The 15,837-nt window shown below is 39.5% G+C and overlaps 1 protein-coding gene across 1 annotated transcript in view; it reads right to left on the reverse strand.

Moving 5' to 3' along the window:
• LOC107296606 (syntaxin-binding protein 2-like) overlaps positions 1 to 5,509 on the reverse strand; it is a 40,870-nt gene extending 35,361 nt beyond the window's left edge. Inside the window, exon 1 of the mRNA XM_015825951.1 lies at positions 5,420 to 5,509. Coding sequence (XP_015681437.1) covers positions 5,420 to 5,456 — 37 coding nt within the window. The 5' untranslated portion in view covers positions 5,457 to 5,509. The remainder of the gene's footprint in view (positions 1 to 5,419) is intronic.
• Between the last annotated feature and the right edge of the window lie 10,328 nt (positions 5,510 to 15,837).

The raw sequence follows: 15,837 nt of genomic DNA on the forward strand, positions 1-15,837 counted from the left end.
GATTTCCCTTGGCTTTCCCAGGCGGCTTATCACCTCCTCATTTCTGATCTTGTCAACCCAGCTTATACGTAACAGCCGCCTGTAAATCCACATTTCAAATGCTTCTAGTCTCTTCAGGTGGCCTTCTGTCAGAGACCAACTCTCTACTCCATAGAGCAGGATAGAAAAAATATAGCATCTGACAAGCCTGATTTTCAGTTTGGAAAGTTACAAATTATAAATGCTCATTTTGAATTCTTTTCTTAAAAAAGGGATTTTGAAAGTTAGACACTAGTGAAAACCAGAAGGAACTAAGATTAAAATTAAAGGAGAATACAATTTGATTTACTAATACAGAATGGAGCAAAATACTTTTAACATCAGAGATACTAAGGATTTTTTTTTACTTTTAAAAAAATCTCTGCCATTATAGACTTGTTTAAAAGATGTAATGGAAGAGGAACAGGTTTTACCAGACAAGACTGAGTCTGATTTGAATATGGATTTAAAAATGACGTCTACAAGAATGATACAGAAAAAGATACTATACTGGATATACAAGTGAAATTGGCTGATGTCTTAATAATTAAAAAGAATATAAAAATAACAAACCAAAACAGTAATATGGCTTACTTTCCTATATTTGATTTACGAAAGAATTTTAAAGTTTTGAAGGTTTTTATGAGAAAGGACAAAAAAAAGAATAGAAATCAAATTCTAGGGCAGTAGTTGAAGGGATCAAGATTAAAAATAAAGGAAAGGAATATAAGTTTATTCTATCAAGGTTAAAATAGATATATCTACCCTGGTAACTCTTAATGGATTTTCACTGATTAGGACTGAGTGATGTTTTAAAGATTTGCTTATAGATAAAAATGAGATATAAAAAGCAGAGATCATTTATTGTATTTTAAGAGAAAGTGATAAGTTACTAAAAATGTTATGAAAGGGGAAATCATTCATATATTTTTTCTTTTTCTTTACTATATTCTTATTTTTCTTTCATTTTTATTTTTCTTTCTGCATATTTTTTCTTTCTTTTCCACATTTATTCTGTCATTCCTTTTTACTTTGTATTAGTTATCTTTTAAATCAAATGTTCAATAAAATTATAAAAAAAACAAAATGCTACAATATTTACTTCAAAACATAAATTCCTCCAACAACTTTTCAAAATTATTCTCCTCACATGCCTGGATCTGAGGATTAGTAGGTTATTTTCCTTCTGTGTGTTCAACTTGTGACTGAAGGGGAAATATGTCAATATCCTGGAATTTTAGTGCAAATCTTTTTCAATCAAATGATGATAGGCAGATGAAAGAACCAAAGTGTAAAGGAAACTAGTATGTTTACTAAAATGTTATGTACTTAACAACACAAGTCATAGGAACCAGATCATGATACAGAAAAAGGAAAATAAATTCTATTCTCAAAGTATATAAGACTCACTCCTTTTGAAGGGCTGAAATATGAAAAAAATGCTTACTATGCCTAATAATTGCTAATCAGAAAGCTCCTTATTTCAGTCTCGTTAGAAATAATGTCTTCACACTCAAAAGAAGTACATTTATATACTTTTTCAACTATTGTTTTAAAATGTGTATAGGAGAATCACAATTTTTTTTAACAATTTTATTTAAACTAATGTGATTTCATTTCATCCCTGAAGGAAATCAGATCATTGTTTACACATCTCATAAGATTGTAAACAATGTAAACAAACAATGCAATTGTCCATGTATCATTGGATTTTAGTTTGGGAAGTTTGGGACTTCCACAACAAAATTGGAATATTCCTCTTTTCCTAACTGAAGATCCTGATCTTTAAATGGCCATAACTGTAAAGTAATTAGATTGGATTAGAAATTACTACCAATTAAAATCCAACTCTTTATGATACATGAGCTAGAATATTTTTTATCCTTAAGTCTACTATATCAGTAATGTACTAGTCTTTCTACTGTCTCAAAAACAATCTCAGAATTTTCAGGATATGCATTTTAAAATAATAATAGAAGTTTATTATTTTTTCTATCAGACATGTTACATTTACAATTAACATACTGAATAGCTGTATAATATGCTGTATGGCCATGGAATGTAACCTTTTTTTATCTGCAGAAATTAAATTTGATATACCTTTTCTTGGTTTTTTGGAATCAAATAATAGAAGGTAACTAGAGTACTAGAATTCAAAAACTCTGGAGGGCAAGCATTACTCTGAATACCAGAATTAAATGACATTCAGACATTCTATTCTTTTATCCCAACCTTTATTTCTGTAATCAGTTGGATATTTTATGGTGATGAAGGGGAGGCCATCTTGTTTCAACTATACTAGAAGGAGTCACAAATCCTCATTAAAATGAGATCAGCCAGTAGATTATCAAAACATGAATAAGAATTTAACACCAATCAATTCCTAATACAGTATTTTAATTCTGTCTCCCCTAGCCTGGTTCCCTCCCTATGTGTTGGAATAACAATCTCAAAAAACCCTCAAAAATTATATATTTGATCAGTATATTTGGAAAATACCAGGTTGGTTTAAGAAATACTTTTCCTAATTCAAGTAAGGAAATTGAGCAAACTGAAACCATTACTAGATTTTGGGGTTTATTGCAGGGCAAGAAGTACTGGGTCTTATCAGGAAGATGGAAATCAAGAGGTTTTGGTTTGCCAGATGGGTTTTATATTATCAAGCATCGGTGTTAACATGGATAAAAGAATGGATAACCCTCAGACAAAAAAAGATTGTTGTATCTAGAGGGGCATGACTTATAACTTGGTTGGCATGCTTTTTTATGATATGGGAAAAATAAAATTCATAAATATTTTCAAAACCACTATATTAGAAATGCATTACTGCTAACATGGAAAAAAATAAAATGCAAAATATATTTGAAAGTTCCAGGATGGCTTTCAACAATGGAAACATTTGTACACTCAAATCTAGTTAGCCTTGAGAAAATATGGACATATAAACATATTCTAAATTCTGAAGGGAAATTAAAATCTAGACAAGAGATGGAAAGTCAGGGTATTGATTTATCATGGTGGTCACATTTACAGATGCAAGTGAAATATGATAAAGATGTTAAATTGTATGGATTTTATAAAGAGCAGACTCTGTTTGATCAGATATTATTAACCTCTGATGAAAAACTAATTAAGAAAATATATAATTTTCTATTAAATTTGAAAATGGAAGATGAACAAGTAAAAAAAATAATGATAACATGGGCAAAGAATTTTGGATATAATATAGATTTAGAGAAATGGCAAAGCCTATGGGAAAGAAATTATAAGTTGACAATTTCAATCTCTTATAAGAAAACTTATACAAAATGTTTTATAGATGCCACTTGCCATCAGCAAGATTAGCAAAAATGTTTAAAAATATATTGGATAAATGTTGGAAATATAATCATAAACCAGGTACTTATTATCATGTGTGGTGGACATGTGTTAAAGCAAAGAAATGTTGGACAAAAATACATACTTGTCTAGAAAAGATGCTGGGGAAACATGTAGATTTTAAACCTGAACTTTTTTTATTAGGTATAATGCCAGAAAAGCTTGATAAACGAAGTATATATTTGATTTTGCATGTGATAACAGCAACAAGATTTATATTTGCACAATATTGGAAAAATGAAGAAATACCATCGGAGGAAGAAATAATTAAAAAAATACTGGACTCAGAAATGGACAGACTTACTTTGAGATCGAAAGAAAAAGAAGAAACAGAATATTTTCAAATTTGGGACTTATTTTATCAATGGTTGGAGAAACGCACTAGGGATTAGGAATTTAATTTGTATTAGTGAATGATAAACTCAGACAACATGTTTGTTGAATAAGCACTGCTGAATTGTATTAAAAAAATCAATAAAAACTAAAAAAAAAGGAAATCAAAAGGTTTTAGGGTTTGAGACTGCACCAAGTAGGCAGTGCTAAATAACATCATAAGGCAACAAAGATGTACAAGTTTTAAGGGCATTTATTTTAAGTAAATAAGGTTCAAAGTAAAGTAAATAAGGTTCAAAACCGTATATGCTGCTGATAGAGGTCTACAACTGCACCTACAATTGTAGGCCACTATCAGTGGTAGATTGAAGTTAAATGTTTTACTGTGAAATAGTTTACTAAGAAATGATTTCCCAAGCACAAAAACATGTTTATAAGCTTATAAAACTACAGAACCAGTTTGGTCTAGTGGTTAAGGCACCAGGCTAGGAAGCAGGAGGCTATAAGCAAGTCCTACCTTAGCCATGAAAGCCAACTGGGTGACTTTGAGTCACTCCCTCTCTCAACCCAACCTCATAGGATTATTGTTGTTGTGGGGGAAATGGAGAAGGAAGTTGTGTTGGATATGTTTTTGCCGCCTTGAGAATACAAATAATTTACCTAGAAGAGGAACAGTTCAAGCTTCTACTTTTAAACCTGAGTTGGAAAAATTGCATTCTAAGTCCCATTTTTAACTTACTGTTTGTCAAACAAATCACAATGCCCTAGCCTAATTCAAGTATGCTAAGTTATGAGGGGTGGTTCCCCACAACATGCTAAGTCGATAAATACTATTTATATCATGGCTTAATGTTGTGCATGACTCAAATTTAGTGAGGAAAAATGTGAATTTTTGATCTATCCCCAAACATTACGATGCTGTGCTTTTTAATAAAACCATAGCACCTGGTAGTTTAAGGAGGAGAATGAAAATTTGGGTTTACTACAAGAGTGCAGAGGATAATTCATACTGATATAAAGATAAGGGTGTTTGATTTAGGACAGAGGGGGAAAAAACAGCATGATACCCTAAAAAATATGTCATCAATGAAATCTGGTGTTACTTATCTGGGGAAAAAGTAAGGACACATTAAGAAAAAATTAAGACTTTATAAGGAGGGGGCTCTTCTCCATGATATCTTTCTCAGTTATGAAATTCTCAATATTAATTACATTTCTATGGCTAAGAGTTTTATTCATACCAATTCTCTTATTTTCATATTCCCCATATCAAAAAAAAAAGAAAAAAAATGCAAATCTGTTAACAGATTATTTAAAACAGAATAAACTGTTGTGCGTGGAGGTGAAGAATTTAAGCAGCAGCAGGAAGAACGAAGAAATGTAAGCAATAACAATCACCAGAGTTGAGGAAGTCCTATTTCCATATTCGGACTCTGGTGGGACATGAGAAGCAGGAAGGAGGAGGCGCCTGGATGGTCAACCAGCCCCCTTCCCCCCCCCCAAACCTGCTCCTATCAGAGAAGCCCCTGTTGCTACTAAAAGCGTAGGACAAATAAACCCCGGGAAAAGTCACGGGGAAAGCGGCGTGGAACGGAAGGCGCTCCTCATGCCCACCTCCCGAGAAAACTACCATCCTCACAACCACGAATTCGCAGGTGTTAAGCGCCCCAACCGGCCCGATCACACTCACTCTCGCCAACGACCGCCTTCAGCCCGGTCGGCGCCATGTCCCACCCAGTCCCTCTTTGGGTGCTGGTGCTGGTACTGGTGCTGCTCCGCCGGAGGCTGCCACTTCCGCGTCTTCAGGCGGGAGGAGCTGACCTCGAACCTCGCCACCTCTCAGCCCGCCCGCGGGGACACACCCCTCACGTGCAGCAAGGCCCTCCTGGGCTCCCGCGTTGGCGCTGCGACCGGATGTCGGAGCCCGCGTAGGCTCGGAATGGGCTGCTTGCTACGGGTTGTACCTGCAATTGAGTGTGAACTCGGTTCGGTGCGTAGATCTTCGGGCTGCAGCTAATTGCCAAAAGAAGCAGCCTTTTTACACAAGCAGCGCGCGCTTATGAAAGGAGCAGAGGGGATAAACACAAGGCAACGGCAGGTGAAGGCTAAAAAAACCAAAAACACCCAGTATTGAGCAGGAGCTCCGTTCGCTGCTTGCTTCGATATGTTTGTTCCATAGCACTTCGGGACGAACTTTCCTCCGTTCTCGCTTTAATTTTAACGATCCTGTTTAGCTTTGTTTTGTTTTGTTTTTGTTGGATTTTTTTTTCTTTTGTATTTTAATCTTTTTGAATAAAATAAAAATTTGGGGGGAAAAAGAACTTTCCTCTTTCTCCCTTTCATTGAATCGAATTCGGATTACGGAAACCGTGCAAAGAGAAGTAAAGTTTTGAAGGAAAAAAAATAGTTTGATAGGAAGATGAGAGTTGTAAAATAAAGAAGGGGTGGGTTAGATGGAAAGAGACAGTCTAGGGCAGGGGTAGGCAACCTTGGCTCTTTTAGGCTGGCTCAGGAATTCTGGGAGTTGAAGTCCACGAGTCATAAAAGAGCCAAGGTTGCCTACCCCTGGTCTAGGGTCATAGAATCAAAAGAGGGCCCTGCTAACTTGTTATGAATACTATGGAAAGCCATATGATTTAGGGCTTTACCCAGGAACAGTAGGAGGCCAACATCAAAGCCCTGTTAGTCAGCCCAACACTTGGATTTCTTTTACGCAACACAATTCGAGTCTCCTACATGTGGGGACAAATGACACAATAAATTTGAAAACAATGAGATTACAAACCAGGGAAAAAGTTAAAGAATTAGGAGCACAAGTGGTGTTTTCATCTATACTTCTAACAGGACAACATCCAATGAGGGAGCAAAGGATTTTAGAAACGACCCACTGGCTTAAAAACTGGTATTGTCAACAGAACTTCGGCTTCCTAGAGTAAAGTCCCTTTCAGCTGTATTCTGATTCAAAGTGAATTCAGAGATTCTGATTCAGATTCTGAATCAGATTCAATAATCAGGCTGAGATAGGAAACTGGAGTTCAACACTTTATTTCTGGGCAAAATTAAAGAGAAGTTTGATGTCCTGTCCATCACTTGTTCCTGATTTATCCCATATAAGCATAAGGAGTACACTTAATTAGCTAAACTTTTCAACCTCTGGTTTTTTTAATATGCTAATAATGAACTTTTTACCTCCGGACCTTTGCCCGGATATTCTTGACCAATTCTTGACCACAGTTTAATATTACCTTGCTTTGTTGTAACAGACCCACTTGCAAAATTCTTTAGCACAGCTACAAAAGGCCAGCCAGATTATACTTCTATAACTGAAGCATTTGTGGTCAGCCTCTTTGGCTTCTTCTGGTCTATGTGTTAGCTAACTGCTGAGTCTAACAATGGCTACCTCAAGTAAAAGCATAGACAAACTGATTAAAATAGACTAGGTCTGGTTGAAGCTACTTCATGGTTAACTTGCAAAAGAGCCCTTTAATAGTTTGATAATAAATTAATAGGCCAGGGCCTAAGCACAACCCTGAAAACAAATCCTGAAATTCTGAAGAAGAAGAAGAAGAGGAAGGGTATCTTCTCCCTCTTGAGGCCTGGAAAGGATGGAGTAAAGGTGCAACCAAAATGATGAGAGCTAGAATGCCACTCTTTTGGGGATTTTTAGGACATTTCAGACAGCCATTCTGGGATTAGTTCCACGCTCCTGTTCTCTGCTTGTTCTTGGCAGCTGAGCCAATTAAAGGCCAACTCAGCGGTGGTGTCAAACAGGTATCTCCAGACGCAGTTTGATGGTATCTATCCTCGGGTTAATAGTTTTAATTAGAAAAAAAATGCCTTACCTCATCTTCTGATCTCTGGGCTCATAAAGGTTTAGTGCCACACTATCATTACACACTATAGTTGGTTGAATGCCATTTTTTGCTTTTCAGCTGTTGATCAGCTGGACATAATGCTAGACAGCTCTTGTAGAGTTTTCATTGTGCTCATCCTCATGTTCCACTAAGCATGCATGAAATGCCTTGCACAGAAGATGTATCGGCCTGTACATCATCTAGCCATTTGTAGAGTCAGCTTAGATCCATCTTCTCTGTACAAGTTTTAAGGAAGAGCTTCCTTCCTTCTCCAGCAGATGTTTAGAGTGCCAAATTGACAATGTTAGTGATGACGTGATTAGGGGCTGGGATCTTCTTAGCTCTCATTTGCCACTGTAGGATCCTCTTCTGATGACTGTGTAGTCCCTTCTATGATCATTTTACCTTGGTCCCATGAGCCCCTGCCTCCTGCAGAGGGATCTGTCCACATAACGTCTCACCAACACTCACAAAAAAAAACCCCACATCCAGGCATTATAGAGGCTTCTTATTGCATTTTGCGAGAACCTGTTTTGAATTCACGTTTAGCAGTCTTAAGAAGCACAGTTCTGTCCTCAGTGAATGTGTAATAACTTTTGTCTTGCTTTTGTCGAGTTTATGGAGCTGAACTTTCCATTGTGACTTTTGCCCATTCCTGCACCATTTTGTCCCTTGCTGGGGTGCCTTGGATGCTGCTAGTCACAGCCAGTTGCTGCCTGATTGATCCACTATTTTTGCTACATTGCACAAACAACTAATAGGTACCCATGTGGTGGGGATCGAGTGAGGTTAGACAGGTTGAAGGCAAGAGAGATCACCTAATAATGGGCCAAGTCAATTTTCTCCGATACCTGTCAGTCATGCATACCAGGAATGCTATTGATGTAATAGTGAGGAAGAGCCCACTGTTTGGATAAGGCTGGTGATGATAACAATTACAGGACACTTAAATATTATTCTGAGTGTTTAAGAACTGAAAATGATAGCTATATGGAGATACCCATAGCTTAAAAAGAGGGAAAGGGGAATTAGAGAAAAATTATTTCCTCTGTTCAAGATCTTGGTCGCCAGTGGGCATACTCTACAGAAAACAAGAATGTGTAGTACAACAATCGCATAGGTTTATTCTATCAAATCTGGAATAAAGTTTGTTTGTTTATTTATTTAATATAGCTGTACCCAGCCATGCGTTGCTGTGGCTCAGTCTGGTAAAAGCGTGTGTTGCTTTTACGTCCAACAGATGGCGCTGTTTTTCAAAAACAGCATGTTTTTACCTGTCACAGGTGTGACATCTATACAATATAGGTATATAAAAACACGCGCGTATTCGAATGCAACGTTGTGTCAAAATTTCAAAGCAGTCGGTGAAGAACTTTCGGAGATTTAAGATTTTGAACAAACGAACATTTACATTTTTATTTATATAGATTTAACATTTCTGAACCAGCCATCTCCCCCAAAGAGAGACTCTGTGTGTTATATAATAAAACATCAAAATATAAAAACTGTATATAAAAATTAAAATGTTAGAGTTAAAATTTATAATTAATTTTTTTAAAAAAATATTTAAAAAATTAAGGAGGCAAGAATAATTAAACCTTATTAAAAATTATTTCACAAAAGCAAAGGGAAGGCTCTTGTGGCACCAACCAACTCCACTACTGTGTGCTCCTTTGGGGTCCCCCTGCAGAGCTATGTTTTAACTTCTTTTTCGAAGGACAGGAGGGTGGGGAACCTGCCTCACATCTGGAAGGAGAATATTCCATAGAGTGGGGGCAGTGACAAAGAAGGCTCTCTCCTTGGACCCAACCAGACAGAGTTCTTTAACTGATGGAATCTGCCACATACCTTTCCTGCCTGACCAGGTGGGACAGGCCAATGTGATAGGGCCAAGCTGGTTTCACAGGTGGCCTGACCCCATGCCATGTAGGCTTTTATAGATTGTCACAACCAGCACCTTGAATTGGACATCAAAGCAAATTGGCATCCAACGCAGTTCGTGGAGCAGGGCACTCAGTATAGCTCATGTGGCTGCACTTTGCAGCCGCTGAAGCTTTTGGATACTTTTCAAGGATAGACAACATTGTAGTAATCCAAATGGGAGATGACCAGGGCCTGAGTGACCGAGCAGAGATTCTCCCTATCCAGAAAAGGGCATAACTGGTACACAACATAGAGTTGATCAGAAGCCCTCCTAGCCATGGCTGCCCCCTATTGTTCATGCTCTTTCATGTGTTTCTCAGTTACAACACAAATAATTTGGGGTACACATGACATTCAATATAAATTATAGCTATTCTTGAGCAGTTCTTGATCATGGAAGTCCACATTCTGACTCTTGGTACTTCTTCCCATCAGTCATATTTTCATTTCCCCCTGGTCTTTGCACACCATTGCTTTAGTTTACCGTAACTTGCTGTTGTGTTTCATCCACCTGGACATCCTTCCATATTACTAGGTCAGAGGGGGAGAAAGTGGTATGTATAAGAACATATTCCAGCTGTCCGTGTCCTCATTCTGGGATGGGCTTTTGCAGCAGGGGAGGCATAATTTTGGCTCCTGCGTTGTCATCAGTATGCATGTTGTTTGCTTCTAATTGGCATTGTTTGGTTGGATCTGAAAGTTCTGCCCAGCAGTACCAGTAAGGTATCTGGGAGAATTTCAGTCTAGATTTCAGTGTTTTCAAGACCTTGTATTCAAAAGTACTCAGTTCAGGCCACATTAGTTCTATCTCTGAGCAAAGCCCATTCTTACCTCCCCCTCTTCCCAGCCCCGGCCACAGCCTAAAATCAAAGGAACAGAAATTCACCGATAAACAAAAGAGTGATCTCCGCTTCTGTATCTAGAAAGCACCTCAAGCAAGCAGCACAGAATGAACTATAAAGACCTGAAAATGTTCGTGACTATGCAAAATGATAGGAGATGCCCGAGCTTTCAGCCATCAGACGAACCACAAAGATGCTTCTGGTGTGAGGAAGAGGCGATATCTGGGACAAGGTGCTGACATTGCTTAAGATGTGGATGGGAGGGGCACTTTAAGAAGGGATGCAGAGTACCCTGGAGCCTCCAACCCCTCCCCAAAACCCCATTCCCTAAGGCATTTCTTGCCCCTTACCGAGATCATGAGACTCACAAACAGCCTCAACATGTACAGTTCCAGGACAACCCCGACACATTATGACTAAACACTGAAGTAACCAAATGTCATGCCATCTTCATCGGCCTTGCTATACCCTTAAGAAGCGGTCCTGAAGGTGAGCTCCTCCTGACCCTTACAATAGGAGGCAGGGATTACAAGTGTCAAGTCGACACTGGAGCAACATTATCCTTGATTACAGAGCCACTGTTTAAAGGATCAATGGTACCAGGGGCAAGGGACAATATTATCAGAGTGTGGTGGTGGTGGTGGATGTAATGTATTGGCCACAACTCTTTTAAATCTCTTGCTTAATGTCTGACCTACATTGCTGTATTGTTTAACAATTGCTGTTACTGAAAGCCAGACTGGCTGTCTCCAAGCTGATAATGAGGTTTGGGGTGGGAAACTGTTACTTTAAAGCAGGGGTAGGCAACCTCGGTTCTTTTATGACTCATGGACTTCAACTCCCAGAATTCCTGAGTCAGCATAGCTGACTCAGGAATTCTGGGAGTTGAAGTCCATGAGTCATAAAAGAGCTTAGGTTGCCTACCCCTGCTTTAAACCTATTGGTTGCCACCTAGAGGCTAACTGTATAAATAGCTGTGTAGCAGCCTTCAGGGCTGCTTCTGTTCTGATTAATAAACTTGTTTGCTGTTTCAACACTCTGCCTCGTTCAATGCCTAAAGAACTGAAGATATAACAGTGGGGGAAATAATACTTGTAGAATTCACTAATGATATGCAGGTGGAAATCGGTCCCTTTTCTCTGGATCATTCCTTCACAGTTTGTCCTCAATCTCCCATCACGCTGTTAAGCATAGATCTTTTATGTAAATTGAGAGCTGCCATAAAATGCTCCCCAGGTAGACTCACCTTAGACATCCCAACCAAACAAATTCACTGCCTTGTCACCCAAGCCCCAATTAAGGAAAACTTACTGCACCCGATTTGCAAGACCTACCCCCTTCCCTCTGGGGATGGGACTCCACTGAGGTGGGCCTCCTAGAGCAGGGCTTTTCAACCAGTGGTACGGGTACCACCTGTGGTACATTGGCACCTGGCAGGTGGTACGCAACCATCCTAGAAAAAGTGGGGGAGGGGAATGAGCTGAGCCGATGGCAGCACCGCACAAGCAAGAGATGGCTGGAGCTGCAGGGCTGTCAGGGCTCAACGGAAGCGCCAGGATCAGCGCCAGGCTCCAGCTGGAGCTTGGCGCTGATCCTGGTGCTTCTGCTGAGCCCTGAAGAAGCACCAATCAGCTGGAAAGCGGCACTGATCCTGGTGCTTCTGCTGAACCCAGAAGAAGCGCTGATCAGCTGGAATGTTGCAGCATCTCCAGGGTCTTGTGATTTACATTCAGATGCTTGGCAACTGATTCATATTTATGATGGTCACAGTGTCCCAGGGTCATGTGAAGTGACCAAAACCTGCTGCAACCACCCAGCAGATGAGGGGGGGGATAAAAACCAAACACCCCCCCATCCCCACTGCAAATCCTCAACAGAAATGCTCACAACAATGAAAACCTCGGACAGGAGGAAGAGCGCGGCCGGGCGGGCAGGCAGGTGTCTTGGTCGGCTGTGGCTTGGGGGGCACTTTTTTCAGTGCCATTGTAACTTCGAACAGTCACCAAGCGAACTGTTGTAAGTCGAGGACTACCTCTACTTTTTTTTTGTCATTAAGTTTTTGACACCTTGCTAGGCGACTGATGGTACTCGGATATTGCCATATCCTAAAAGTGGTACAATGGGTGAAAAGGTTGAGTGCCACCCCAGTTAAGATACAGGTAAAAGCAGGGCCACCCCCATGCATATCCCAATATAAGATCCAGGTGGAAACAATTGAACCAATTAGGAAACTAATCAGGGCATACACAGCGCAAGGGATCCTCCGGAAGTGTACATCCCCATGTAACATTCCAATTTTCCCAGTAAGGAAACCCCGGCCCGATACAGAGGGGAACCCCATTTATCACTTCATGCATCATTTGTGCTTCATTAATGCTTACGTAATACCAAGGGCTCCAATGATAGCCAACCCAGCCACAATCATTAGTGACATTCCAGCCACAGCCAAGTACTTTACTGTAATTGATCTGTGCTCAGCTTTCTTCAGCATCCTGATAGACCAGGCTTTCCAATATCTATTTGCATTTGCCAAAACTTTCATCTGGTAGATCATCATTAGTTAGGTTCACACAACCATTTAAACCATAAAGCCTAGCCAATGAAACATGATTCCTGTGTTTACGTATGTCCATCTAAGAGTTGATCTAGTGATCCGTAGATATACTCAGCAAAACAATCCCATTGAAACTAGGTCCCTCTTTCTTTAATGAAGGAGTGCTCTTCACCCTCAATAGTTTTCCATTTGAGAGTTGTAATGCACCCTCAATGCACTGCTTGCTCTCCCTGAGATCCTGTAGTGCTCTGACACTCTAGATCACACACCCTGTATCACCCTTTGGATTCAAAAGCAGTATGAAAGGTACTTTAGACTAAACAGGGGGTGCTCATGTATGCCTTTAAGCAGTTCTTTAAAACAGCTATATCTTTTCCTAGGATCATACAGTTATCCTCCACAGATGTGGTGGGATACCAGGAAATCACATGTTTCATTTCAGAAGTGGAGACAGTTGCTGTGTGCATTTCCTGATAAGAACCGTCTTTTTGTCTATGGCTCTAAAAACATTGGCTAACCCTAACAGAAAACATTTTGAGGAAATGAAGGATAGTGATATAGATTTCCCTCAGCCTTTCCTTTATTCTAAAATAAAATACTGTGTTGGAGAGTTTTTGTTTTCTCCAAGTTTGTTCACATTTTCAAAAAAATACAAAACAAAACAAGGAGGGGGAACAGCAAAATATTTTTCTCCGTTTTTTTCTATTCTCTATCTCCCCCCCCCTCGCTCCCAGCTTTCATGTCATCTCTAGCTCCACTCCATTATTTGAGAATAATCCCAAAGGGGAATACAATAAAGCAGATAAATTAGAAAAGTTGAAAGCACAATCAATGTATATTGCAATAATGAAAAAATAACCCTCAAACTCAGCAGAACTGCATCCTAACTATAACAGGATGGGGAAGGGGATACATGTTTCTTTCATATTATTTGTGAGAATTCATTTTTTTCTTTTCTGATCTCTGATTTTTCTTTAAAATATTTTTTAATCCTCTAGCTCCCAGAAAGCAGGGATCAGAGGGGCAAGCTGTTTGGCAGATCCTTATATATGAATGAATGGAAATGAAGTAGTTCTCAATTTAGGACAATTTTCGCAGCTAAGCAAGGTGGTTGTTAACTGAGGCTCAATTTTATGACCTTTTTTGCCAGGGTTGTGAAGCAAATCACAGCAGTTGTTAAGTGAATCACATGGTTTTTAAGGAGTTATGGCTTTCCCCAATGACTTTGCTGGTCGCAAATAGTAAAAATATCCTTGCTGTTAAAGGTAAGTTTGTACTTCTTTTAGCAAGGGAAGGAGGGATAAGAACAGTAGGCGACTCTAAGGACATCTACAATCCCATATGTTTATCTGAGAATCCGTCCCATAGAACACCAAGATAAGTCTGATTGCATTGCCAAGTCACAGCTTGCTTGCTTCTTGATTTTTCTTCATAGAAGATCAAGTTGACTAAATAAATGTATGAAATGTTGTCATTGCCAGTTAAAAACTCAGTAGAACTGTTGACTTCAGAAGTGAAATATCTGTCATGGTTTATTTGGACTTTGCTACAGATTCATATTGATCATGACTAGAAAAATCATTTTAATTTTTTTCCAGGAATCTAGTGGTTATACCAGTGGTGACGAACCTATGGCACACATACCAGAGGGGGCACTCGGAGCCCTCTCTGTGGGCACGCGCACCGTTGCCCCAGCCCCGCCTCCGCCCATGGCCCCCTCCTCACCAGCAGCCCCCCTGGAGGAGAGTCGCCTCCGGCCACGGCCTGCACAGAGCAGCGCAGCTAAGGACATAGCCAGGCAGCAGGAACAAGACTCCGCCTTCGCGCCCCATAGCGTGCAGATGATGCTGCGTGGTGTGGGCGGAGGGCGTGGCTTCCATGGCGCTGCAGGGCTGCCTGGGCAATCTGCTGCGGCAGGCCATGGAGGCAATGCGTAGCCCTGCGGGCGGGGCAAGGGGTGGGCGGGGCCGGAGCAGGCAGGGCGGGAGGCGGAGCGGGAACGGTTTTTGGGCACTCGGTCTATAAAAGGTTTGCCATCACTGGGTTATACATTTTGTTATATTACAATATTTGTAGCCTACCTGAGAGCAGTGTTTTCTGGCTGGTGTATAGCAACAGAATATTAAAATGCAACAACAACAACTATAACAACAACAATAATAAAACTAAAACATTAAAATTTCAACCGCAGTATCTTTAAAAGAACCCAGCACAGCTACATTTTGTGAATTAAAAGTTCAGAGAAGTCAATATGCAAGAATTTTCATAGCCTTCATCAGATACTGGAAGCAACACTGTGCAACTCTGTCATGCTATTCTATTCTTTTACTGTTGCTACTTCCTTCTCTGTGGGTCAATATTGACCAAACCGGGACATTACCAAAATTGTTGGGAGTATTTACAAATAACGTTCCTGCTGCAGACACGAATGGTGTGTCAGGTAGGTTAGGGGAGGAGTGAACCCATTCTTGAAACATTTAGGCCAATCAGTTGAAAAAGAGTGGACAACTCTATGATATTTAAAGGTGGGTAATTTGTTTAGGGCACAGAATACTTTGGAAAGCAAATCCTTGCTGTTAAAGGTAAGTTTGTACTTTTTTTTAGCAAGGGAAGGAGGGAATACTCTAAGGGCATTCTTCTCTGAGAATCTGTCCCGTAGAACAACATCAAGGGGCTTCTGATTGTATTGCCAAGTTACAGTTTGCTTGCTTATTGATTTGATTTTTTTCTTTTTTCTTTTAATTTTATTTTATTAACTTTTTCCTTTATACAGTACATATTCAGCAGACTATGTCATTTTTATATACTATGGATCTACATTCTATACAATATATACACTATGTACATTCAATCTAACCCACAATAACCTAATTTGCACAATAACCTTATGTATATTTCCAATTTTTGTTTCTATTGTCTATCCAAATATACCAAT

This window comes from Protobothrops mucrosquamatus, unplaced genomic scaffold (assembly GCF_001527695.2).
Source record: "Protobothrops mucrosquamatus isolate PMUCROS unplaced genomic scaffold, P.Mucros_1.0 scaffold2892, whole genome shotgun sequence".
NCBI classification, from domain to species: domain Eukaryota; kingdom Metazoa; phylum Chordata; class Lepidosauria; order Squamata; family Viperidae; genus Protobothrops; species Protobothrops mucrosquamatus.